The sequence below is a fragment of the Juglans microcarpa x Juglans regia genome, unplaced genomic scaffold (genome assembly GCF_004785595.1).
Source record: "Juglans microcarpa x Juglans regia isolate MS1-56 unplaced genomic scaffold, Jm3101_v1.0 JmScfU0014, whole genome shotgun sequence".
Classification (NCBI taxonomy): domain Eukaryota; kingdom Viridiplantae; phylum Streptophyta; class Magnoliopsida; order Fagales; family Juglandaceae; genus Juglans; species Juglans microcarpa x Juglans regia.
In genome coordinates, this window is record NW_024475758.1 from 9,184 (window position 1) to 36,661 (window position 27,478).

At 38.7% G+C, this 27,478-nt stretch overlaps 1 protein-coding gene across 1 annotated transcript in view; it reads right to left on the minus strand.

Annotated features, from left to right (window-relative positions):
• Positions 1 to 2,315: 2,315 nt before the first annotated feature.
• LOC121245246 (protein SIEVE ELEMENT OCCLUSION B-like) overlaps positions 2,316 to 27,478 on the minus strand; it is a 32,572-nt gene continuing 7,409 nt past the window's right edge. The window contains exons 3-7 of the mRNA XM_041143507.1: positions 9,440 to 9,448; positions 3,882 to 3,933; positions 3,026 to 3,495; positions 2,579 to 2,636; positions 2,316 to 2,504 (exon numbers count right to left, since the gene is read on the minus strand). Coding sequence (XP_040999441.1) covers positions 2,316 to 2,504; positions 2,579 to 2,636; positions 3,026 to 3,495; positions 3,882 to 3,933; positions 9,440 to 9,448 — 778 coding nt within the window. The remainder of the gene's footprint in view (positions 2,505 to 2,578; positions 2,637 to 3,025; positions 3,496 to 3,881; positions 3,934 to 9,439; positions 9,449 to 27,478) is intronic.

Below are 27,478 nucleotides of genomic sequence, written 5' to 3' on the forward strand. Positions count from 1 at the left end.
TTGGTGGTAGCGAGGAAGTGCGACTATGAATGAGTTGATGACTACATTATTTCGGTGTCATCAGGGACAATGTCATGACCGCTTCAAGGAATTTGAGATTTTAGAAGAGGTTGCTCAGTCCCTTTTTCAGAAAATGAAGTTAGACGATTAGAGAAAGTGTTGTGATCTTTTCGCAGGTTATCAGGTATTCTAGATTTATCCTCTATAACTTATTTACATCAATATTGGTTTCATATATTGTATTTAACATTGTTAATTTCTCCTGCATCACTTAAGTTCTATTAATGCACATAATAGAATGTCTTTGACAATCCACCATCGCGCCGGTTCAATGTCATTTCAACGCCTTGTCGATAAAATTATAATTTATAATTTGTTAAAATTCAGTCATTTTTATCATATTCTTTGTTTAAGTACTAACATGATTTTTTAAAATTACTAATGTGGCTTTGTAAGAAACACGATGAGCTTGAAAATTTCTTCCTCATTCATGTCTATGATGCTACTCACATCAATGTGTACAATGAGTGGATTGATCATGTCACTAAAAATAATTATGTAAGTGAGTTCATTTTGTGTGAATAAATTATACCGACATGTGAATAGATATTATGTTTAGTTACTATTTCTTTTAATATGTTACTTATTGTGTATTTTCTTTTTAATTGTAGGAAAAAATGATTCAGATATAGTTAGCCTCTGAGGAATCTTCTCCTAGTAATAGACATATTTACGCATTCCTTCGGACCAAGTCCGGTTTGGTAAGAGGTTTGAGACGTTCTTTCAAGCATGTCGGTTCATCCTCTACAACCTTTACTTCAGAAGTTAATAATATTACCAAAGATTTGGATGCCACATGCCAAGAAATTGAGTAGATGAAGTCGAGATAGCAGGAGTTGGAGGCACTCTTATCGCGGCAGTCCAATTTAGAGATGCATTTGCAGAAGCGACAAAGAGACCAGGAGGAAAGTATATGCATTGAAGTTCAAAGTCCAGAGGGATATGTTAGTCCAGATGGAACGTGTTATATCACTGCAGCAGGATCGCGTTGGGCGAGAAAGAAGAAGAAATAAACCTATTATTGTCCAAAACTTTTGTTTTCAAATTTTGCAACTTTATAAAACATTTTCATCGAATGATGCTATTAGTGGTGTCATATGATACAATTTGTATGCTTTTAATTTTATAAAATAATTAGTTCTGATTGGTACGTTCGAATGTAAAGAAAAAACATTCAAACATGGCTTTACGTTCGAAGCAACATTCGAACATAATTACACTGATGTTCGATAAATACGTTCAAATGTATACACTCCACAAATGTTCAAACTTATTCAGTTAACGTTCGAATGACTAAAAAAGATATGCTCGAATGCACTGATTAACCATCCAAACATTAAGTTTTGACATTCGAACAATTCCCCATTAATGTGTGAATGCAACACATTCGAACGTAAAAATCAAACGTGAGAATGAAAAATACCGAACATTAGATGTTAATTGTTCAAATGCTAATCGGTTAGGTAAACGTTTGAACGTTATTCTGTACGTGCGAAAGGTACTTTTTGTGTTGGAATTCGACTATCACAAAAACTCTTAACGTTCGAACGTTCTATCTCACGTAAGACTTCTAACCGTAAAAAAAAAAGAAGAAACTTTTAGTGACAGTTGTATAGTAAACCGTCACAAAATACTTTATGTGACGCATTTTTGGTGACGATTGTGGGGACGATCTCAAACCGTCACATTTTGAATGCAGCAACTTAGTATATTGGCTAGCTTTAGCTAATTCTCGTTCGGTACTATTGTTCCTTGCATGTTTACTTTCTAGTTTTAGGTTATTTTGGATCCATTCCTTTGATTATTTGGATCCAAGCACATAAATTTAATATTATTATATTTTTTATTAAATTATTACCAATCGTCACACAAATTAACACGATGAAAAAAACTAATAATACTATACTTCATTACTACCATGCAGTAGTACTTGTCTTTAATTTGTCACGAAGATGGGGTACTATATATATATATATATATGTACGTGTATGCATGCGTTAGTATATTTTCTAACATATTCATTAATGGATCATGTTTTAGCACGAAAGGAAAGTAAGAGAAGAATGGTTCAAACAAAACTTACAAAGTTTTAAGCATGAAAACGTCCAAAATATTGCAACACGAGAATGTTAAAAAACTACATGGATCCATTCCATATCAATCTTCCTAACACAAGTGGCGGAATGGCTACGATAAGAAATGCAAACGATAATTATTTGATACTCTTAGGAATCTTTCCAACAACGATCGAGATGTCAATTTCCTGGTAGGCGCCTCATGTAGTAATCCTCGAAACATTCATCGAAGCCAAACTGATTCACAGAATTTTTCCAATCATCAAACTTCTCCAAGACCTTCAAAATTGTTGTCCCCTGATCCTTGACTACTATCTCGCCATGAGTACCTTTGCAGAGCTCAACCCATCCACTGTTACTTGCTAGATTCTGGACATCCGAATGTCCGGAGTATTTGAAGCCAGATACCCACGAATTATATTTAAATGATGAGTAAATCTTGCCTCCAAGCTGGTGTTGGCAATTCCATATATAGCACTTGAAAGTGTAATTCTTGTTATCCTGATGATGTTGAACAAGAGATGTCAAAGCTAAAATTGTGTTGGAAAGTACACTATGTATAGATTCTGCTTAAAACAACATATATGATAGCTGAGGTCTGGCCTGTTTGGATCGTAAGTTGAAATGAAATGTTAGAATATTATTAGAATCGAATGCTGAAAGTTGAATAAATTATTATTTTTGTTTTAAAATTTAAAAAAGTTAAATTATTTGTTGTATTTTATTTAAAAATTTAAAAAAATTATAATGATTAAATGAGTAGGAATAAACTGAGTCAGATGAAAAAGTTGATGTTTATGTATGTCTCAGGCCAAACCCTTCCCATCTCTTTTCCTTTCATTTATGTGTACGAATGCATGCACTATTTAGAGTTTCGAAAACAACTTTACCTGCCTCGGGCCACTGTCTGGGATGTGGACCCCTTAGATTTATAATGAATTCCTTTAGGCATTATCGCTTTTTCAGCTTCGGCCGTGAAAGGGAAGGCCTTCATTCCGCATAGCCGAATCATGCGGAGAGCATTTGGATGCTCCACCTTCGCTTGTGGGTTTATCACCACGACGATAGGCTTATTCTTTAAGCTGCGATATTCATTCGTAACGATCTGGATGTCTGCTACTGTTGGTGGAAAACGCTGCAATATGTACCACGGCATGTTGGACTGCAACATCTCGAACTTCGCTTGCATGTCATCGGTCGAATGCTCCACTATTGGGATCCATACAATTTTATACGGTTCATTCCTATCTCTTATCCCATAAAAAATGGGCTTTAAAATCGAGATTTCTTCAACGGAGATGTCCATGACGTCCGAAATGAACAATAAAGCATTCTTATTTTTCAGCACATCGATACTAAGCTGGGTTTGCAAATTAAACAGTTAAAAGTAGAAATGAGTCAAATAAATAATGTTAAACTAATTAATGTGATCTCTAGTACTGCACATATTTTAAACGAAGTAGTAACATAATATTTTGTAGGTAGTATTAATTGCTATTTTTCCATCCCAATAAAATTACATTGCATCAGACTTGGCCGGGAAGATACCTTACTCGATCGAGCGTTTAATTTAATATTATTATTCATTTGTATTATTGTTTAAAGATGTTTTTTCTTACCAAAGAGGACCTACAGAAAATAATTAATTGGGTGTTTGCTAGTACTGTAAAAAAAAAGTGTTTATACAAGGTAACAAGTGCTAACCAAGGTTTTGGTAGAAGCGTGAATAATACAACTGCCAATTACCAGTGCCTTCTTGAAAGCCTCCACAATTTTTGTAGGTGTTTCTGGAAGTTCCCTCGTTTCCCAATATGCCTTCACTTCATCTGTAGTAATTAACAAGGATATTTGCATGGTCAGCTAGCATTGTAGCCCATGTTTAAGACATTATATATATAGTTTGTGCATCGGGTTTCAAGGTAGTGGCTAACCTATTTGTTAATTTATCGACTTCTTCTATCTGCGTCTTTTGTATGTTCCGGGTGATGTTCATCTTCTCAGACAAGGGCGATAGTTCCAGTGTCTTGTCCCTGAAATTAGGCAACCATGGTCATTTGCACTAGATTAAAAAGGTCAAATATTACGTTATTTTTACTTCACTTTTGGAGACCTACAAACACAAAGTGCTATGATGCGTGACATGTATGGCAGATTACATTCTTAAGATCAAAAGGATGTCAGCATATACAGCAGTACGTACGTACATGTCAAGTACGGACAGAGAACTTACTCTTCACTACTAAGGCAATACATTTGAGTCGTGCAAGCAACAACAGTTATAATAGCCCAAAAGACATGCACTTGTGATCAGCTTTTAATTTTGACTTCCAAGCGTAGAAGCTGTCAAAGTAATACAAGGGTAAATCCCAAGATCGAATTCACAGGGATAATGAGAATTTAGCAAACATTTTATTTTCGCAAGACAACATATTACCGTTTGGAGTGACACGAAAGTTTAAAATGATAATAAAAGATTAAACTAAATGAGCTAGCAATGAACAAAAAAATAATAATAAGAAAAAATAAATAAATTTTAGAAATTAACCGCTAACTATATTAACATCTAAATGGGGCTATTTACTAAGAGAGTGTGGAATGGATTATGAGTGAAATTGTCGGGATGATCAAACATAAATAAAGCTGAAAATAAAAGTGAATCTATTTTTCTTTTTCTAAAATTGCTAAGAATCGAGATTTAAAGAAAATGTGCGGAAGTTGACTTAAACTTGTAAGAAGCAATTAAACAAACACTTGGGATGCAATTTTCACCCACTAATTTGGTGATGAATTTACTTCTCTTTTCATTTTCTCTCAACCATTCTCTCATTCCTAGAGATCATGGTCGGATAATATAGCAATAAACCACAATTTTTATTTTAATAAAACTACTTGACAAATTATATGACAATCATAGAAAAATGAAAGAAAAACATCAAAGTCATGTTACTTGTTCAAGTATCAATTGTGCCTTACGTCTACAATTGATCTAAACCAAGAACAAAGAACTCTAATCTTTTCTAGATGCACATTGAAATATAATCCATCAAGTTAATCATCAAAAGCACTAAATGTTGAAGAGAATCCAATCCCAAATAGTCATGGGTTACTCATTGAATCCCAAGCTAAAACTCTAGCCTATCATCTCTAGATTAACAAAATGTTCAAGAAGATTAAAATCCAACATCACTAATTACTGTTTTTAAGGAAAATGACTGAATGAAAATATACTGTATCCCTTAAAGATGCTGAAATCCGAAACTAAAGAAGAACAAAAACTGACGGAAATAAAAAGGTGAAACCGAAAGAAAAGATCCGAAAGAAAAAATTGTGTGGAAGAAAAACAGATGAAAACTAGTAAAAATAAAATCGAACGAGAGACGGCGCACGAAAAATTCATTTCTTGTTATACTCTCTGCGTTTTGCCTCCCCAGCACAGGTTTGCCTTTGCGTTTTGAGCTCCTCTTCGTGCGTTTCGTCTCTGCGTGAGTGCGTCCCTGCTGCTGTGCGTTTCGTCTCTGCAGTGCGTTCGTCTCAGCCCAGCTTCGCATCTTCTCTGCATTTCATGTTTGCCGTTCGTGCGTTTTGATCTCTGCTCCCTCGTTCCACTTCGTGCATGCGTACTGCTGTCCATTTCTGCCCAGCACAGATCCGCGTTTCATGTCTGCAGCCCCGTGCGTTTTGAGCCAGCCTGCTGTGAGTTTCAGCTCCCTCGTTTCACGTCTGCAACCCAGCGTTTTGAGTCCGTGCTGTGAGTGCGTGAGCGGTTCTGCGTGAGCTCGTCTCCAGCTCCTGCGTTCGCGGTGAGGCCTTCTGCTCGTTGTTTCATCGCGTGAGTGCCCTGCACCATTTCTCTGCAGTGCGCTCGTCCGTGCGAGTGAACCCATCCCTCTTTCATTTCTTTTCCTCATTTTGATTCCAATCCCTAGCTGCTGTGCATTTCTGTTACTGCCATGCTAATTGGGCACTTCCAATAATACCCATATATTTTTAATATCTTTCCCATAATGCCCTGCAACATTAGTAAAATATCAGAATAACATTTGGAACATTAAACAGAATTTAACATTGAGTCAAGCATTAAATTTCACTATATAATTAAGTGCTTAATTCATTTTTTAATTAAACAAATCATTCATTTTAGCAACTTAATCATGTAATTTTTAACACTTTATCACACCCCCCAACTAGCTTTTTGCTAGTCTCTAGCAAATAAGGCGATAAAAATATTGTAGGATCCAAGAATGAGATACTAAACTCAAAAATCTCTACAAAAGATCAATCATATTGAAATCATGGGCATTAGAATATAGTCAAGTCTAGTTTTAGCTCAACACAAAAGCTTATAAAATTCTCAAGAGCTCAAACAAGGGAAATGTACTTAAGCTGAAGATCTTTGAGTGCACCAAGTGTGTGACAGATTTCCATTTGTTAGTTTCAAGATTTCTCACAATAGTTTCACCCTAACAACTTTTTCAAGAAAAACCAAAAGGTCTTCACTCCAATTCAAAACCATTACATTAGCGGCTTTCACGCTATCACACTTTGAAAGACCTATTTTTTTTTTTTTTTTTTTATAGATCCCTGTGATAGGTAGCCTTTTCCAATGTACTTGCACCATTTTTTTTTTTTTTTGTGCATGATCTCTAGCCTGCCCCTTTTCTGATGTACTTTTACAAGCTTTCTCTTCTTTTTTTTTTTTTTTCATCACACTTTTACTAAGCTATTAAGATATGGTTCATTGTAGTTCTTGCTAGTTGCTTAGAAGAAACCACTGATTGTCATCAAACAAACCACAAAAAGTATCTGCCTGTGTCAATTAAGGTCATCAATCAATAGCTTTGAAGTAACTTTCCCAAGTTTGAGTTGTTAAGACTTATCATAAGGTCAAGTGTCAAACTTAAAACTAACTAATGGGAATTAGTGTAGCCCAAAACTGCAACTATCTGATCTTAAGTAGAGAAGTGTGAAAATAGTAGCTTGGTAGCAACAAAAATTCAGACCCCACAATTATTAGTCCTGAGAGACTAATGGTAGAAGGCTCTCCATACCCCCCCAACTAAAAATGGGCAGTGTCCTCAATGCAAATCATGAATAAAACGAGGGATGAAAGAAAATAGGGTCGAAGGAAAATACCTGAGATGGCTGAAAGGATTGTGAATGTAAAAATGAAACCATAAAAGAATAAACAGTGCTGAACCTGAAAAGATATACTAAAGAAAAAGAAAAAGAAAAAAACATAGAACTGAAACAAATAAAAGCAGAAAAATAAAAGGAAAAGAAGAGAAAAAAAATCAAAACAAAAATGAGCTAAGGACCATGAGAATAAGTGGGATCTTCCAAAGGAATGGAAGTATCCTCATGTGAAAGTTTTGCCAAAAAATGTTTAAGTCGTTGGCCATTAACTTTGAAAGTGTTTCCATTTTGAGGATTAGTAATCTCAATAGCTCCATATGGAAACACAGCCTTAACTACATAAGGCCCACTCCACCTCGATCTTAATTTACCTGGAAATAGATGGAGGCGGGAATTGTAAAGTAAGACTTGCTCATTGGGCTCAAAATTCTTTCTTTGGATGTGCTTGTCATGTAATACCTTCATGTGTTCCTTTGACAATTTGGAATTGTCATATGCATCTCGCCTAAGCTCATCCAATTCTGAAATCTAAAATTTTCTCATAAAACCAGCATGGTCAATAGAAAAATTAAATTGTTTAACAGCCCAATATGCCTTATGTTCAAGCTCAACGGGAAGATGACATGCCTTTCCATATACCAAGCGATAAGGAGACATGTTAAGAGAGGTTTTAAAGGCTGTCCTATAAGCCCAAAGTGCATCAGTAAGCCTTAAAGACCAATCTTTTCTGTTGAGGTTGACTGTTTTTTCTAAGATGTGCTTAAGTTCCCTATTAGCTAATTCAACTTGCCCATTCGTTTGCGGGTGATATGGAGTGGAAATTTTATGGTGTATACCATATTTTTTCATGAGGGCAGCAAATGGTTTGTTGCAAAAATGAGTTCCATTATCACTAATGATAGCTCTAGGCATGTCAAATCTAGCAAAAATGCTTTCTTTCAAAAACTTAAGAACAATCTTTTGGTCATTTGTTTTACATGGAATGGCTTCAACCCATTTAGAAACATAATCAACAGCCACGAGGATATACAAATAACCAAAAGAAGATGGAAATGGCCCCATAAAATCAATCCCCCAACAATCAAAAGTCTCAATGACCAAAATGGGTTGTAAAGGCATCATGTTTCTCTTAGTGATCGTGCCTAGTTTTTGACATGGCTCACAAGTTTTGCAAAAATCATACGCATCCTTAAACATACGCGGCCAATAAAATCCACTTTGTAAAATTTTTGCAACGGTTTTATTTGCAGAAAAGTGCCCCCCACAAGCCTCATTATGACAAAAAGAAAGAACAGCTTGTATCTCATGATCAGGCACATATTTCCTTATGATTTGGTCAGAACAATATTTAAACAAGTAAGGATCATCATAGAAGAATGACTTTACCTCATGCTTGAATTTTCGTATGTCTTGAGCACTCCAATGGGGTGGAGTTTGTCCTGTCACCAAAAAATTAACAATGTCAGCAAACCAAGGTAAATTTTCAACTGACATTAATTGTTCATCAGGAAAAGAGTCAAGGATAGGGATAGTGTGATCCTTTTCAGCAAATGTAAGCTGAGACAAGTGGTCGGCAACTACGTTTTCTGCACCCTTCTTGTCTTTGATGATAAGGTCAAATTCTTGTAGAAGAAGAATCCATCGGATTAAATGTGGTTTAGCATCCTTCTTCGACAATAAGTACTTTAACGCTGCATGGTCAGTGAAAACAACCACAGGAGAACCAAGAATATAAGTTCGAAACTTGTCTAATGCAAAAACTACAGCAAGCAATTCCTTTTCAGCGGTAGAATAATTTGTTTGGGCTCCATTTAAAGTTCTACTTGCATAAGAAATGACATGTGGGAACTTATTTCTACGTTGTCAAGGACAGCTCCTATGGCTACATCACTAGCATCACACATTATCTCAAAAGGAATAGACCAAACAGGGGGCTGCATGATAGGGGCTGTGGTGAGCAAAATTTTCAGCTTATCAAAAGCATCTTGACAAGAAGAGGTCTATTCAAAAGCAACATTATGCATAAGTAACTCACACAAGGGCTTAGAGATAGAACTAAAATTTTGAATGAATCGCCTATAAAACCCAGCATGCCCAAGAAATGATATGATTTCTTTCACTGTTTTGGGTATAGGAAGCTTGGAAATAAGTTCAATCTTAGCTTTATCAACCTCAATACCTCTTGATGAGACTATGTGACCAAGAACTATGCCTTGTTGAACCATGAAATGACACTTTTCCCAATTGAGAAGTAAATGCTTCTCTTCACACCTGGCTAAAACAGCTTGTAAGTTAGTCAAACATGTATCAAAAGAACTGCCAAACACTGAAAAATCATCCATGAATATTTCCAAACAGTTTTCAATCATGTCGCTGAAAATACTAAGCATACATCTTTGGAAAGTAGCTGGTGCATTACATAGTCCAAAAGGCATTCTTCTAAATGCAAATGTGCCAAACGGGCAAGTAAAAGTTGTTTTCTCTTGATCTTCGGGTGCTATTTCTATTTGGTAAAAACCAGAATATCCATCAAGAAAGCAATAGAAATCATGACCCGCAACTTTTTCTAGCACTTGATCGAGAAATGGCAAAGGGAAATGATCTTTCCTAGTGGCGGCATTCAACTTCCTATAATCTATACACATTCGCCAACCAGTAGAAATCCTAGTAGGAATCAGTTCATCTTTCTCATTTTTCACAATGGTAAGCCCAGATTTTTTTGGTATTACATGAATGGGACTTACCCACTTGCTGTCCGCAATAGGGTATATGATTCCCACGTCAAGTAATTTCAAAATCTCTGTTTTTACCACCTCTTTCATGGTAGGATTTAATCTCCTTTGCATCTCCCTAGAGACTTTAGCATTTTCTTCTAAATAAATCCTATGAGTGCACACAAGAGGATTTATACCTTTTATATCTGCGATTTTCCACCCAATGGCACCTTTGTGTTGCTTTAAGACTTCCATCAATTTCCCTTCTTGATCATGAGAGAGTTGGGCTGAAATCACCACTGGGAAGGTGTTGTCCGGTCCCAGAAATGCATATTTCAAGTCACTTGGCAATGGCTTCAGCTCTAGTATTGGGATTTCATTTGCTGAAGGCTTCAACCTTACTGTCAACGGTGGGAGTTGCTCAATCTTTGGCCTCCATTTAGTCTCCAATTTATTTTCTGCATTAAAAACATGAGAAACATCAATGGGGGTGTCATCAGTGAGGAGTTCACAAAAATTTTCTAACTCAAACAGCAGGTTAGTGGGCTGGTATGCCAAATAAGTCTCCTCCTCAAGGATGCTTTCCAACAAATTCACTTCTTGTACATCTTCCAAGTCTTGAGGTTGCCTACAAATATTGAAAATGTTTAGTTCTAGGGTTATGTTCCCAAAACTCAGCTTTAAAACACCACTCCTACAATTTATTAATGCATTTGAAGTAGCAAGAAAAGGTCTCCCAAGAATCACAGGTGCTTGAAAAGAAGATTTTGGTGTCAAGTGAACATCCAACACAACAAAATCAACGGGATAAAAGAATTTATCCACTTGAACCAAGACATCCTCAACAACTCCTCTTGGCATTTTAATAGACCTATCCGCTAGTTGTAAAATGATAGGAGTTGGTTTTAACTCCCCCAAACCAAGTTGCTCATAAACATTATAAGGCAGTAAATTCACACTTGAACCTAGATCTAACAATGCTTGACCAATTTTTGAACTTCCTATAACACAAGCAATTGTTGGTGAACCGGGATCTTTATATTTTGGTGGGGTATTGCTCTGAATTATGGCACTTACCTGCTCAGTAAGAAAAGCTTTCTTTTGCACATTTAATTTTCTTTTAACCGTACACAAATCTTTTAGAAACTTAGCATATGCAAGAATTTGTTGAATAGCATCCAACAAAGGGATATTAATCCTAACATGCTTGAATATTTCTAAAATTTCAGATTGGTGTTTGTCTTTGTGCAGAGGAACCAATCTTTGAGGAAAAGGAGCAGGTACAGGACATGAAATCTTTTCAGTTTCAGTTTTATTTTGTTCAAACTCACCATTTTCAGCCTCATTTTGTACAGGTTTAGAGACCTTACCAGCCTTGTCTGAACCTTGAGCCGGAATGTTCACCACCCTACCATTTCTCAAAGTGGTGACCGCCTTCACTTGCCTCACATTTGAACTCTCAACTGCCCCTTGTGGTGGCTGACTTTGTGGATTGGGTTGAGGTTGTGCAGGAAGTTTTCCTTTCTCTTGAGAGCTCCATGCCGTAGTCATCTTTGTAAGTGTGCTCCGAATGTCATTTATCGCTTGAGAGTTTTGATTGTTGATTGTTGCTTGACCTTGCATATACTACTGCAAGGTGTTTGACAATTGCTGTACTGTCTCTTCAAATCCCTTCTTTTGCATTGGAGGTGCTTGAATTGCGAGTTGAGAGGGTCCCGGAGCCAAGGCTGCTGGAGCTACTTGCTGGTCATTCCTCCACCCAAAATTTGGGTGGTTTCTCCATCCTGGATTATAAGAATTAGAATAAGGACCAGAATATGATTTTTGTATCATATTTACAGCATTAGATTGGTCTAACAATACCTCTTTGAATGCGGGGATCGTGGGACACTCATTACTTGAATGCCCATGATCCTCACATATGCTACACTTCTCTGAATTTTTATGGACAGCATGCACTTCATTTACCTTTTTTTAATTCCATAGCTTCCATTTTTCTAGACAACAAAGTTAATTTAGCACGCAAATCATCATCTTCTTTCAAAGTATATTTTCCATGACCAGACTCAATTTGCCTAGACCTATCATGCACATCAGTTGTGTCCCAAGATTGAGCATTTTTAGTAAGGTAATCAAAATATTCAAATGCTTCCTCAGGCTCTTTGTCAAAAAATTCTCCATTACACATGGTTTGTACAAATTGGCGCATTTTAGGTGTCAAACTTTCATAAAAAAAACTTATCAAACGCCAATTTTCATAACCATGATGAGGACAAGCATTTAAAAGATCTTTGAATCTTTCCCAACTTTGATAAAAAGGGCGCGAAACCATGCGACGTGTTCTGGAAACACTTCCACGGGCCTGGGCTTGGTAGCGGGCTGGGTCTTACAACAACCAAAGGGATAGTTTTAGTCCATAACCTTTGTTCTTTCTTTTCCAAAATCCAAACTAGTTCTTCCGCATAAGTCGTATCCTCCTAAATCTGAAATGGTTCATAGTCAATAATGTGCATCGGGTCGACAATATATTTCCTCAACATGGAAATATGAAATACATTATGCACTCCGGCAAGTGCCAGTAGAAGTGCTACTCTGTAAGCCACTGATCCAATCCGGTCAAGAATCTCAAATGGCCCAATATATCTTGGACTCAACTTGTCCTTTCCAAATCTCATAACTCCTTTCATCGGTGTTATTATCAAAAATACTTTATCTCCAACCTCAAACCCTAACTAGCAGCAACGTTTGTTAGCATAACTCTTTTGTTGGCTTTGAGCTGCTTTCATTCTTGCCCGAATGATATCTATCTTCTCTGTGGTCTGCTGAATAATTTCTGGTTAGAAAAGTTTCCTTTCACCTACTTCATCCCAATACCTTAGAGATCTACACCTTCTGCCATGCAAAACCTTGTAGGGTTCCATTCCAATGCTAGCCTGGAAACTATTATTATAAGCAAACTCAACTAATGGTAAATGTTGCATCCAAGTTCCCTTAAAATCCATCGCACATGCCCTCAACATGTCTTCCAAGATTTGAATAGTTCTTTGTGACTGTCCATCTGTCTGAGGTTGAAATGCAATATTGAAACTTAACTTAGTATCCATTGCCTCTTGTAAGCTTCGCCAGAACTTGGAGGTGAACCGAGGGTCTTTATCCGACACAATGGATACCGGTACCCTATGCAACCTCACTATCTCCCGTACATACAACTCAGCTAGTTTGTCCTGTTTATAAGAAACTTTAATGGGCACAAAATGGGCAATTTTTGTTAAGCGATCCATGGTCACCCATATAGCATCTCGTTCGCTTAATGCCCTCGGTAAGTCTGTCACAAAGTCCATGGAGATATGCTCCCACTACCACTCTGGAAGCTAGAGTGGTTGTAATAATCTTGCTGGTCTCTGATGCTCTGCCTTCACCTGTTGGCAAGTTAGGCACTATTCCACAAATTTAGCAATCTCTCTTTTCATACCATTCCACCAAAAAGACTCTCTCAAGTACTGATACATCTTGGTACTCCCCGGGTGAACTGTGTATAAGGAACGATGTGCGTCTTCAAGAATTACACTTTTCAGTTCTTCATTAGTTGGCACGCATAATCTATCTCTAAACCTTAAAACTCCATCCTCGAAAATGCTAAAGTCAGATTTGTCCCCGTTCTCTACTTCTTCCACTAGTTTCACCAACCCTAAATCCACCTTCTGAGTAGCTTTGATTCTATCTATTAAGATTGGTTGAACTATCATACTACCCTTGAAAGTACCCGTATCGCTAGTGATGACCTCAATACCGGCTCTTTCTAGGTCCATTAACAACCTATGTTAAGTGGTAAGGGTTGCAACTGTCAGTCCCATAGACTTCCTACTTAAGGCGTCGGCTACAACATTAGCTTTGCCTAGTGATAATTGATGGCCTAATCATAATCCTTGATCAACTCGAGCCTTATTCTCTACCTCATAGTTAATTCCTTTTGGGTGAAAAAATATTTCAAACTCTTGTGATCTGTATAAATCTCGCACTTTTCTCCATACAGATAGTGTCTCCAAATCTTAAGTGCAAAGATGACTGCTGCAAGTTCCAGATGATGCATGGGATAATTCTCTCATACGCTTTTAGTTGGCATGAGGCGCATGCTATAACCTTCCTATGTTACATCAATATGCACCCCAATCCAAGCCTTGATGCATCGCTATAAACTACAAATCTGTGGCGACTATTAACACCGGAGCTGTCACTAATCTCCGTTTCAACTCCTGGAAGCTTTCTTCACACTTTGTTGTCCATTCAAACTTATTATTTTTCCTTTTGAGTGCTGTGAGAGTAACCATTAATGAATCAATGGTAATAACCCGCCAATCTCAAGAAACTCTTAACCTGATGAATATTCTTCGGTGTCGGCAAAATAACCACTACTTCTTCAATTTAGCAAACAACTTTTTATCTTTGAGTGTCCCAAGTACTAGCTTCAAATGTTCCTCATGCTCAGTCTTGCATTTTGAGTATACTAGTATATCATCAATAAAGCCAACTACAAACTTATCCAAAAATTCATGGAACACCCTATTCATCAAATCAATGAATACTGCTGGGGCGTTAGTCAGGCCGAAAGGCATGACCAGAAACTCATAATGGCCATAACGGGTCCTGAAGGCCGTCTTAGTAACGTCTTCTGCCCTGATCTTCAATTAACGGTAACCTGATCGAAGATCAATCTTTGAAAATACCTGAGCACCCTAAAGCTGATCAAACAAATCCTCTATACCGGGTAGCAGGTACTTATTCTTTATGGTCATCCGATTAAGTTCCCTATAGTCAATACACATTCTCATCGATCCATCCTTCTTCTTCATAAAGAGGACTGGAGCTCCCCAAGGTGATACACTGGGCTTGATAAAACCCTTATCTAATAGGTCTTGCAACTGCTCCTTGAGTTCCACTAATTCAGACGGTGCCATCCGGTAAGGTGCTTTCGAAAGGGGTGTTGTGCCTGGGACTAGTTCCATAGTAAACTCTACCTCCCGCTAGGGCAGGAGTCCAGGTAAATGTTCTAGGAAAACCTCTGGATATTCTCTCACCACAGGTATCTGCTCTAACTTCAACTCCTCTTATGGTGCTTCAACCACGCAGGTTAAGAATCCCTGACAACCATCTCATAACAATTTCCCAGATTGAACGGTAGGTATGATGGGTGGATGCATCCTCACTTTCAAACCTGTGAACTGAAATTCGCTTTCTTTTGGGGGTCTAAATACCCTTCCTTTTTAAAATAATCTATACTGGTGTGGTAGCAAGCCAACCAATCCATACCCAAAATGACATCACACCCGATCATGTTAAACACTATCAAATCTGCTGGCATGAATTTTCCCTCAATTTATAAAGGACACCCTAGTAGAAACTCGTCACAGACTACCAAATTTCGTGTTGGGGTCGCGACCACTAACTTGGACTTTTAACTTTTCTGTTTCTAAGGTGCAAAATCGAGCATAGGTCATCGAAATAAACAAATGAGTCGCTCTCGAATAAAATAACATAGTGGCATTATTAGAAAACAAGGAAAGAGTACCTGTGGTCACAATCAACATCATTCATGAACTAAAATTTCCAACTCTTAACCTCAACCGACAAACTAAAATCTTAAAACATAACAAAGAAGTCATACTCGTTATCCCATCATTCCTATCCTCCACCGCTCCAAGTGTCAGAGCAAAAACCCTCGCAGGCGCCTTTTTAGGCTGGATGTTGCCTCAAGCTATCCCTTTTGCCCAAGGTGGTGGTGGTGGCCTGTTGCTATCCAATTGAAAAGGGCAATCCCTGAGATAGTGACCCGATTTGCCACAATGGTAGCATAGTCCCGCTTCCTTCCTGCATACTCCGGCATGTACTTGATTCCAGGTTCTACATTAATATGCTTGTTGGGTGCCTTGGACCAGCCTCTCACCTGAGCTACTACCTCCATTCCTCTTTCTCCACACCCCTTGGTCATTGCCAGAATGATGCGCCGATGAAACAATCCTCGTCCTCTGATAGTGCAATGCAGCGCTCGTTTGAAGGCTTCGTTTAAAAACTATTGCCTTATCTACCAACTCTGAGAAATTCTGAATCTAGAAGCCCACTACTCATTCATAAATTTTGTCATTCATCCCTTGTTCAAAATTACGAGCCTTCTTTTCTTCGTCAGGAATCCGATATGCAGCAAAACGGAATAATTCAATGAATCTAGCTGCATACGGGTGCACCGTCATGGTTTCCTGCACCAAAGAGGCAAATTCCATTGCCTTATCCTCTCAGGCCGAGCTTGGGAAAAATCACTCAAGAAAAATCTGCTTAAAATGTTGGCAATTGACTATTTATATCCCCCTGCTTCTCGGATAAGTTTTATAAGATCCACCATCTTTTTGCCTCATCGGTCAGTTTGAATGTTTCATATGCCACCTCTTGTTCATCTATGTAGGTTAGCACCCACAATATCTCCTCAAATCGGGTCGCCAATGCCTCCTTCACTATAGTTCCATTGGCGACCCACGGGATTTTGTGTGAGATCATCTATTAACTGATGAGCTGCTGCTCGTAGTACTTCGGAAGCACTCAGGTTTGCATCCCTTTCATTCTCATTGCATTCAAGTTCGACATCCTTGGTTCTCGATGACGAGGTGGCATCTTGACAAAATAACTTGAATTTTTAATGTTCGTTTCAAAATGTATAGCGTTCCTATAAATATAAATAATTAGTGGTAACCGTAAAAACAAAACATATATAGGAGCTAAATTTTTAGACTTTGGAGATTAATCATTTCTATTGTTACGCGTACTTCTTTTCTCTTTATTGTAGGTACCTTAATAACTCTGAGGTATTATATATATGTTTAGTTTTTACAGTTACCACTAATTATTTATGTTTATAGGAACGCTATATATTTTGAAACGAACATTAAAAATTCAAGTTATTTTGTCAAGATGCCACTTCGTCGTCGAGAATGAAGGATGTCTGACTTCTACACAAATGAGAACAAAAGGGAAGCAAACCTAAGTGCTTCCGAAGTACTACGAGCAGCAACTCATCGGTTAATAGATGATCTCGCGCAGAATCCCTTGGGTCGCCAACGCAACTATAATGAAGGAGGCTATACCATAGAAAAGTTCAATCGGATGCACCCCTTCATTTGATGGGAAAGGCGAACCAACCCTAGCAGAAGATTGGGTTCAAGATATTGAGGAGATATTGCGGGTGCTAACCTGCACAGATGAACAAAAGGTGGCATATGCAACATTCAAACTGACCGGTGAGGCAAAAAGATGGTGGATCTCAAAAAGAACTATCCGAGAAGCAGGGGGAAATAAATAGTTAGTTTGCCTCATTTTAAGCAGATTTTTCTTGAGCGCTTTTTTCCAAGCTCGGCCCAAGAGGATAAGGCAATGGAATTTGCCTCTTTGGTGCAAGGAACCATGACGGTGCACTAGTATCAGCTAGATTCATTGAATTATCTCGTTTTGTTGCGAATTTGATTCCTGACGAAAAAAAGAAGGCACGTTAATTCGAACAAGGGTTGAATGAAAAACTTTATGAATGAGTTGTGGGTTCTAGATTCAAAATTTTTCAGAGTTGGTAGATAAGGGCACAGTTTTTGAATGAAGCCTTCAAAGGAGCGCTACATTGCACAATCAAAGGAAGAAGACTATTTCATCAGGGCCTCATTCTGGCATTGACCAAGGAACGTGGAAAAAGAGGAATGAAGGTAGTAGCTCGGGTAAGAGGCTGGTCCAAGGCACCCAACAAGCATATCAATTTAGAACTTGCAATCGAGTACACGTTGGAGTATGCAGGAAGGAAACGGGACTATGCTACCGTTGTGGCAAATCGGGTCACTATCTCAGGGACTGCCCTTTACAATTGGATAGCAACAGGCCACCACCACCTAGGGTAGAAGGGACAACGCGAGGCAACATCAAGCGTACAACAGCGCCAACACAGGTTTTTGCTCTAACTTTAGGCATATATAATACTATAATAGAAACCTTAAATAAGTTTTTTCTTGCTCAATGAAGTCTGGAGGACAATACCTCCAAACTATTTTCTATCTAGATCACCAACCTTAAATGATTTTTCTTGTATTTTCAGTTGGATTCCATATTAAGAAGCCTAATATTATATAACAAAAAACTTTAGGATCCATATTAACAAGTTTATTATTTCTCGTAAACTTAGTTTTGGTTTAGTTTTTGTGAGACCACACCCTTGAAAATAAATAATATATAGATATTATACAAAATTATGGGACTATAGAAAAAAAATTGGAGTGACATTTCTAAGTATATTGGAATTTTATAAAATTTTGCAGAGCATATGGGAATTATAAATTTTTTTTGGGGGGGGGGGGGGGGGGGGGGGCATTTTCTATATCGATAAGATTATGATTAAAAACTAGGGTATATTTTGATTTTTCTTTTTTTTTTTGGAGGGGGGGGGGGCATGAGATAACATAGGTCTGCCAATGCAGTTCCCTCCCTCCCCCAACCTTCTTTCACTAAAAATGGGTATATGTCTTTGTAAAATAGCCTTTAGGCTTTAAGCCCTAATGGACACGATCTCCCTAATATTTACAAAGATTGCCATCAAGTCCTTTTCTGATGTGATTTTCCGTAAAGCACTAAAGAATTCTTTTAAATGATTTTACGTTATTGCCCTTAATAGGTAAGTCTTGGTAGAATACTTAATTGACTTAGGCGAGGCTTGACTTTTAAAATTGGAGATGTATTTGAAGTTGGGCATGATGTTAAAGAGACTTATGATTTGAGTTGGAGTTATTTTACATGGAGATGTATTTTACATGGGCTTAGTTTTAGTTGACTAAATATGTTCGCCATACACTTTATTTTATACATATAATTTAGAGTTTAATGTATTAGTCGAAGAAGTTAAGTGGATATCGATGAATTTCGGAAGTGATGATATTTTAGGATTACAAGAATTTTAGATAATAGGTTATTTTCGTATTTCAGGCTTAAAAATCAGAAGACGTGTTTAATTTGAGATTTAAGCATGTACATATCTATTTATAGGTGACGATTGATATTCGTTTGACACTATTGTGAAAAACTTTAGAGAAAGTAAAATGTAACACCCCGTATTTTAGTGTATTTTTTAATTGAAGGGTTATTTTATTAATTTAAATATTGGTTATCTTATTTTAAGTTTTTCAGATTTTTTGTTGGTTTATTTTTATGATTTTTAATTTGTAAAAAATTATTTTGATATGTTTTCTGAATATTAATTATTGTTATGCATTTAAATTGCTCTTTATTTTAAATTAGTTTATTGTTGGGTTTAATTATTTTTATTTTCATTTATTCACTATGTTAAATTATTTTATTTAACTTCTTATTTTGAAATCTTTTTCGTTGGATCATTTGTGTGACCCAAGATGTGAGAATTGGACCTTATTTCTTTCTCTCATTTTTCTTTTCCTTTTTTTCTTTTCTTCTTCTTTTCTTTTTCTCCTCATTTTCTTTTTCTCCACTCTCTCTCTTCTCTCCCGCACACGAGCCCCTCTCTCTCTTCCCCTCTCTCTCTTTTCTTTTGCGCTGTCGTAGTCGTCACTACCCCTCCCAACCTCTTCCCCTATAGCCGACGACCACCCCCTCCGGTTTCCAGCCCCTCTCGCACCGCCGTGAACCCCCACACACGGCATCAAGCCGCGGCACCTCTTGTGTTCGTAAGCCACCGTCACGCTGCCATTGGCCACCATTTCTTCACCACATCACCGGCTACCCCACAGCTACTTAACCCACCCATCCTTAGCTCTGATTCGCCACCAGTGAAGTCTATCCAACTCCATTTCCATTTTGGACTTTTTAGATTTCAATCGCCGTCTACGCTGCCATCCATGGCTAACCACCACCACCATTAGCTTCACCGATATCCTAAGTCATTCCCTAGTAATCTCAAGTCTTCGGTTGTCCCCGTTCAAAAACTAGCATTTTGAAACCCACGGTCATAGTACATTTTGCACTATTACGTTGTTGTGCCGCCACTTCTAGCACCTCTGTGATACTTCGAAAATTATATTATAACCGCTGTAAGTATTTTTTCAAAGAACTTTCATGATTTAAATGTATTTTGCACTAACTCATTTTTATTATGATCTGGTTTGTTGTGCCGGATTGAGTCTGAGGAGTAAGGGGGTCGGATGGATTGGAGAATGAAGTTGTTATGAGTTGTGATTTGTTGGTTGTGGGATATTGTGTCGTACATTGCATATTTGCACGCATGTTTATGTGTATTTTATGAAAAATGGGTTTTCATGTTAGAAATAGATTTTGGGTGCGTGTTACGAAGGAGCTCCTCTGGTCACTCGGGAGCAGAATATACTGAGTGACGTCCCTAGGTTGTCGCCCAGCGACAACGGGATTGGACGGAATGGTAACGCTCTCGTGTTGACTCCGTGGCCCCTCTGCTGGCGTGGGTTAAAGGATACTTGGCCACGAATGCGCTGGGTGCTAAACTGGGCATCACTCGTTACGAAGCCACTCGCACGGTCGTTACCCTTAGTGTGATGAAGGGAGCCAACGTGTGTGGATGATCCCTAAGGGAAATCATGGTACATACAGTTAAAATGGATTATTTGTTTTGGACCATTTTTTGAAAAAATGGTAGATTATTGATTTGGTCCATTTTATGGGAAAATGTTTTTATGGAAATATTTTGGGATTTTGGCGTGTGTTGGAAAATATTCATTTTCAAAAAAAATGACGTTTTGGAGCTAATTGTTAGTATTTCATTAATGCAGTTTTATTCTCGAGGGTTGTTTGGATTATACTTACCTATGGTACCATTTTATGGTAACGCAGATTTTGATGTATATGATGCTGAAGGTGAGCTTGAGGATTCATCTCCGCTCGAGGAGTGATATGGGATCACTCGTTCATGTACTCGGCCTTGTATTATATTTTTTTGAGATAACTATATAACTCTTTTTAAACATTTTACTTCTGTAAATTTGTGTTAAAAATTCTGGTACTTAGTTGACTTACTTAAATTATCCGCTATGTTGTTCGTTGTACACTGTTGCATGTACACACACTTGGCACAATCGTTGGGATGCGTGACCGTGTTGTCAACATCTGGGCATCTTGATTCCGAAGTTTCTGTACATGAGGGTCGGGGTGCCACGGGTGGTATCAGAGTGGTTCGGCTCTCGGTAAAACGACATGTCCCTTAGGTGAGGCACCAGAAATATTATTTTTAAAGTTGTAAGTTGAAATTATTTATTTTAAACTATGATATATTATGTGTTTATTTTTATGTTATTTTATGTTGTATTATTTATTTTACCTTATTTTATTCTCTTTTTTTTTTGTGTTGCTTTTAGTTGTGTTTGATTTTGTCTGGAGTTTTAAAAGGGGTTAAAGATTGCTCTATGATAGGAAGATGGTAAGACCAAGAAGGCCAACTAATGTGCCGGAGGATGAATTACCGAGAGGCGATGGAAATTACGTCATGGCAAGGGCATTAAATCGGATGACAGAGTTCCTCCAATAGAATTTTTGACTGTCGCAAGGAGATCTAAATGGAGCGGTCCAAGCCAGGTGCACCTATGAGCGATTCCTAGCGTATGGGACCCCTGCCTTTACTGGTGAAGAGGATCCATTATAGGCTAGAAGATGCATTGAAGACCTTGAAAGGACATTTGAAGTCTGTGGTTGCACGGTGGCCCAGATGGTGTTGTATGGGAGTTATCTGCAGCAAGGTGAAGCAGTAAATTGGTGGCAGACTAAGCAGCAACTCCTAGGGATGGAGTTGGGATCTTTTGCAGCTGTGTCTTGGTACCGTTTCAAGAAAGAGTTTGACGACCGTTTCTTCCCTGTTTCTCTAAGAAGGCATAAGGCACGAGAATTCAATAACTTGGTCCAAGGAGATTTGATTATTGAGCAATATGCCAGAAAATTTATGGAGCTCGGGCGGTTCGCTACCCACCTCATTGCCACTGAGGAGTTGCGAGCCGAGCGTTTTCAAGAGGGTCTGCAACATGAGATACACAGACAAGTAGCCTGTCACCAGATTTTAGATTTTCAGAGGTTGGTGGATTTGGCCACTATTGCGGGAACGTGAAACTAGTTTTGCGGTAGGCTCCCCTCTGGGTCAGAAGAGGTGGAGCTTTGTTGGTGAGGGAGTAGTTCTGGGTAGCCACACAAGTTTGTGCATAGGACTGGGGCCCGATCGTAGGCAACCTCCAGTGTTCGTGCAGGAGGCCGAGCTCCAGTCTGTAGTAGGTGTAATAGAGACCACGAGGTCGACTGCAGTCAGAGGGGATCCAGTGTTTAAGATGTGGCCAGTTGGGACACTTTGCTCGCGAGTGTCCTAACCAAGCTCAACGAGGTCGAGGAGGTTGACGTGGTGGGAGAAATAACCAGAGACAGCTGTGCAATCACGAGTCTATGCTATGACTCCCAGAAATGTGGATTACGAAGCTCTAGAGACTCACGATGCCGGGGTGATTACTGGTATGCATTTAGTTTAATCTTTGGATTTGATGTTTGGCGTGGGTTGATTTTTTTGAATTTCACTAGTGTATGTGTTTGCCTCAGGTAGAGTTCGTCTGTATGATTTTTATGCCTATATCTTATTTGACTCTAGGGCGTCTCAATCTTTTGTGTCCGCCACTTTTGCATGGATGTGCAATCTAGTCACATAGCCTTTATCACAATCCATTGTAGTGACTCTTCCAAATGGTGAGATTGTGCAGTGCTGCAAAGTTGCTTTAGGCTTTCCTGTGGATTTTGGTGGGAGGACACTTGAGGCAGATTTAATTGTATTCAAGTTTCTTGGGTTTGACATAATTCTGTGAATGGATTAGTTGCATCGATATTATGCAAATATTAATTGTAGAAGTTGGGTAATTGACTTTCAACTTTCGGATGGAGACTATTTGGAATTTGTGGGAAGCAAGTTGAAAGCAAGACCAGTAGTCATATCTGCAATTCAAGCAAAGAGAGGCATAGTTCGTGGACCAGATGCCTTTTTAGTTCAAGTGGTGTCTACGCCATCTGAGAAGAAGTCTTTAGTGGATATTCCAGTTGTGGAAGAATTCTCTGACGTGTTCGTGGATGAGTTGCCTGGGTTGCCTCCAGTTCGCGAGATTGAATTTGTTATCGATTTGGAACCTGGAGTTGCTCCTGTGCATAAGGCTCCCTACCGTATGGCACTGGCTGAGTTAAAAGAGTTGAAAACTCAATTGCAAGAACTAGTTGATAAGAGACTTATTCAGCCTAGTACTTCTCCTTGGGAGCACCTATTTTATTTGTCAAGAACAAGGATAGTACTCTCAGAATGTGTATAGACTATCGAGAACTTAACAAGGTGACTATCAAGAACAAGTACCCTCTTCCTAGGATTGGTGATTTATTTGACCAACTTTAAGGAGCAGTTGTCTTCTCGAAAATTGACTTGAGATTAGGGTACCACCAATTGAGGATAAGGGATAAGGATGTGCCCAAGATTGCTTTCAGGACAAGGTATGGGCATTATGAATTTAAAGTGATGTCTGTCGGGTTAGCTAATGCCCCTGCTGCCTTTATGGATTTGATGAATCAGGTGTTTCGACCTTAACTGGATTCATTTGTGGTGGTGTTCCTTGATGACATTCTGAGTTATTCTTGAGATTTGGAAAAGCATGCTTGTCACCTTTGTCTGGCACTTGGAAGTTAAGAGAGCATCAGTTATATGCTAAGCTAAGTAAATGTGAATTTTGGTTGGAAGAAGTTAAGTTTCTTGGACATGTGATTTCCCGAGAGGGAGTGGCCGTAGATCCTAGCAAGGTGAAAGCTGTTTTGTCATGGCCTCGCCCTTCAGCAGTGCATGAGATACAGAGTTCCTTGGACTTGCCAGATACTATCTAAGATTTATGGAAGGATTTTCTCGACTATCCGGACCTCTCACTGCTTTGACCAGGAAGAATGTTGAATTTGTATGGTCAAACAAATGCGAGAGAAGTTTCCTAGAGTTGAAGAGGAGATTGACAATAGCACCTGTTTTGGTACTACCAGAGCCACACAAGCCATTTGTGATTTTAGCGATGCATCCAAGTTTGAGTTAGGATGCGTTCTTATGCAAGAGGGATGAGTTGATGCTTATGCATCTCGTCAGTTGAAAATTCTTGAGAGGAATTATCCCACACATGATTTGGAATTGGCGGCTATAGTTTTTGCACTTAAGATTTGGCAACATTATTTGTATGGAGAAGTCTGTGAAGTTTACACTGACCATAAGAGCTTGAAGCATCTGTTTTTCTTAAAAGAATCTCAATATGAGGTAGAGGCGGTGGTTAGAGTTGATTAGCGACTACCAATGTAAGATCAAGTATCATCCAGGAAAGACGAATCTAGTCGTTGATGCTTTGAGTAGGAAGTCTCAACAGGTGGACAAGGCAGGGTCATCAGGTTTGGACTTTCTCCTCTATGGGATGAGAAGACTTCTTATTGAGAGTTCATAGCAAGAAGAATTGTTATCTTCGATTTTGGATGTCCGAGTAGTTGATTTTGAAGAATTTAAGACTCTCCAAAGAAGGGATCCAAAGTTGTTAGCCATCAGGAAGAGAGTTAGGAAGTCTAGAGGACCCTTGCATTATAATTTGGATAATGATGGTATTCCTTCGATTTCGGGATCGTAGAGTGATTCCCCGAGATTCAGAATTTAAAGAGCGAATTTTGGCAGAAGCTCATGTGACTCTTTATTCAGTTCATCCTGGAAGCACAAAGATGTACTGAGATTTAAAGATAAATTTCTGGTGGAAGGGAAGAAGATGGATATCGCCATGTTTATTGAGAGATGTGACATATGCCGTCAAGTTAAAGCTGAGCATCAAAACCTGTTGGTAAACCTCAACCTCTCCCTATTCCTGAGTGGAAGTGGGATGAACATTTCTATAGATTTTGTTGTGGGTTTGCCGAGGACCCTAGTGGAAAGAATTCAGTTTGGGTGATGTTGATCCGTTGATCAAGAGTGCCCATTTCTTGCCTATCAATAATATCGACTCTTTGGGTAAGCAACCTCGGTTGCATATAAAAGGGATAGTGCGTTTGCACGGAGTACCCAAGAGTATTGTGTCAGATCGGGACCTGCAGTTCACTTCCCATTTTTGGAAAAGTTTGCAGGCAGCTTTAGGCACTAAGTTGAAGTTTAGTACTTGCATATCACCCTCAAACTGATGTTCAATCAGAGCGCACTATTCAGACTCTTGAGGATATGTTGCGGGCTTGTGTCATGGAATTTCAGGGGAGTTGGCATAATTATTTGCCGCTAATAGAGTTTGCTTACAATAATAGTTTCATGCCTTCATTCAGATGGCCTCGTATGAAGCTTTGTATGGAAGGAAGTGTGGATCACCTATGTGTTGGGATGAAGTTGGCGAGAGTAAATTCATTGGGCCTGAGATAATTCAAGAAATGAAAGATCAAGTTCGGTTTATAAGGACTAAAATGGCGGAAGCACAAAGTCGTCAGAAGACTTATGCAGATATGAGGAGAAGAGACTTATCCTTTGAGGTAGGTAATTGGGTTTACCTCAAAGTCTCTCCTATGAAAGGCATTAAGCGCTTTGGTAAGAAGGGAAATCTTAGTCCGAGGTATGTTGGCCCTTTTCAGATTGTGAAGAAGGTTGGGCTTGTTGCTTATAGAGTTGCATTGCCGAACTATTTTGGGGAAGTTCATTATGTGTTCCATGTGTCGTCATTGAAGAGTTTGGACAGCAAGAACCACGTTTTGTTGACCCTGAACGCATTCAGCTTCAGCCTAACCGTATATGAAGTTGCCCCGACGCAGATCATGGATTGGAAAGCGCAAAGGTTAAGGTCCAAGACGATATCTTTAGTGAAAGTGTCATGGGGCGATCCGTTGGCTCAAGATTTCTCTTAAGAAAGAGAAGCCAACATGAGGGAGCAATATCCATATATGTTCGATTGACCCTAACAGTATGTTTCTTAAGTCTGCTCGTAGTCAAATCTTATTCCTATCCTAGTTTTAATGTTTGACCTTGCCAATTTCGAGGATGAAAATTTTATTTAAAGGGGGAGGATGTAAACACCCATATTTTAGTGTATTTTTTAATTGAAGTGTTATTTTATAATTTAAATATAGTTCTCTTGTTTTAAGTTTATCGAATTTTCGTTGGTTTATTTTTATGATTTTTAATTTGTGAAAAATTATTTTGATATGTTTCTTAATATTAATTATTGTTATGCATTTAAATTGCTCTTTATTTTAAATTAGTTTATTGTTGGGTTTAATTATTTTTATTTTCATTTAATCACTACGTTAAATTAATTTTATTTAACTTGCTATTTTGAAATCTTTTTTTGTTTGATCATTTGTGTGACCCAAGATGTAAGGATTGGACCTCATTTCTTTTCTCATTTTTCTTTTTCCTTTTTCCCTTTCCTCTTTTTCTTTCCTTTTTCTTTTCTTCTTCTCCTCATTTTCTTTTTCTCCTCTCTATATTCTCTTTTGCGTGCGAGCCCTCTCTCTCTTCCCGTCCATTGTATCGTCCTCCACCCCAGTGCTGCATTCTCTCCATCGTGGTCGTCACCGCCCTCCCAACCTCTTCCCCTCTAGCCGGCGACCACCCTGTCGGGTTTCTAGCCCCTCTTGCGCCACCGTGAGGCCCCATGCACGGCATCAAGCCACGGTACCTCTTGTGTTCGCGTGCCGCCGCAGCGCTGCCATTAGCCACCATTTCTTCACCACAGCTCGCCAACTACCCCTAAGCTTCCTAACCCACCCATCCTCAACTCTGATCTGCCACCGGTGAAATCCATCCAACTCCATTTTTGTTTTGGGCTTTTTAGACTCCAACCGCCTCTACACTGCCACCATCACGTGCCAACCACCACCAGTATTAGCTTCACTGACATCCCTAAGCCCTTTCCTAGTAATCTCAAGTCTTCATTTATCCCTGTTCAAAAACTAACATTTTGAGACCCATGGCCATAGTGCATTTGCACTATTACGTTGTCGTGCAGCCACTTCTAGTACCTCTATGATCTTTTGAAAATTATATATAGCGCTGTAAGTATTTTTTCAAATGACTTTCATGATTAAATGTATTTTTGCACTAATCCATTTTTATTGTGATCTAGTTGGTTGTGCCGGACTGAGTCCGAGTAATAAGGGGGTTGGATGGATTGGAGAATGGAGTTGTGGTGAGTTGTGATTTGTTGATTGTTGGATATTGTGTCGTTTCATGTGCATTGTATATTTGCACGTATGTTCATGTGTATTTTATGAAAACTAGATTTTCATGTGAGAAATAGATTTTGGGTGCGTGTGTATCATGACCCCAAGTCAAGATGGAGTATTATTTCGGTGGAGCTCTTCTAGTCACTCGGGAGCGGAATATACTGAGTGATATCCCCTAGGTTGTCGTTGGTGACAACGGGATGGTAATGCTCTCATGCCGACTTCGTGGCCCCTCTGCTAGCGGGGGTTATAGGATGCTTGGCCACG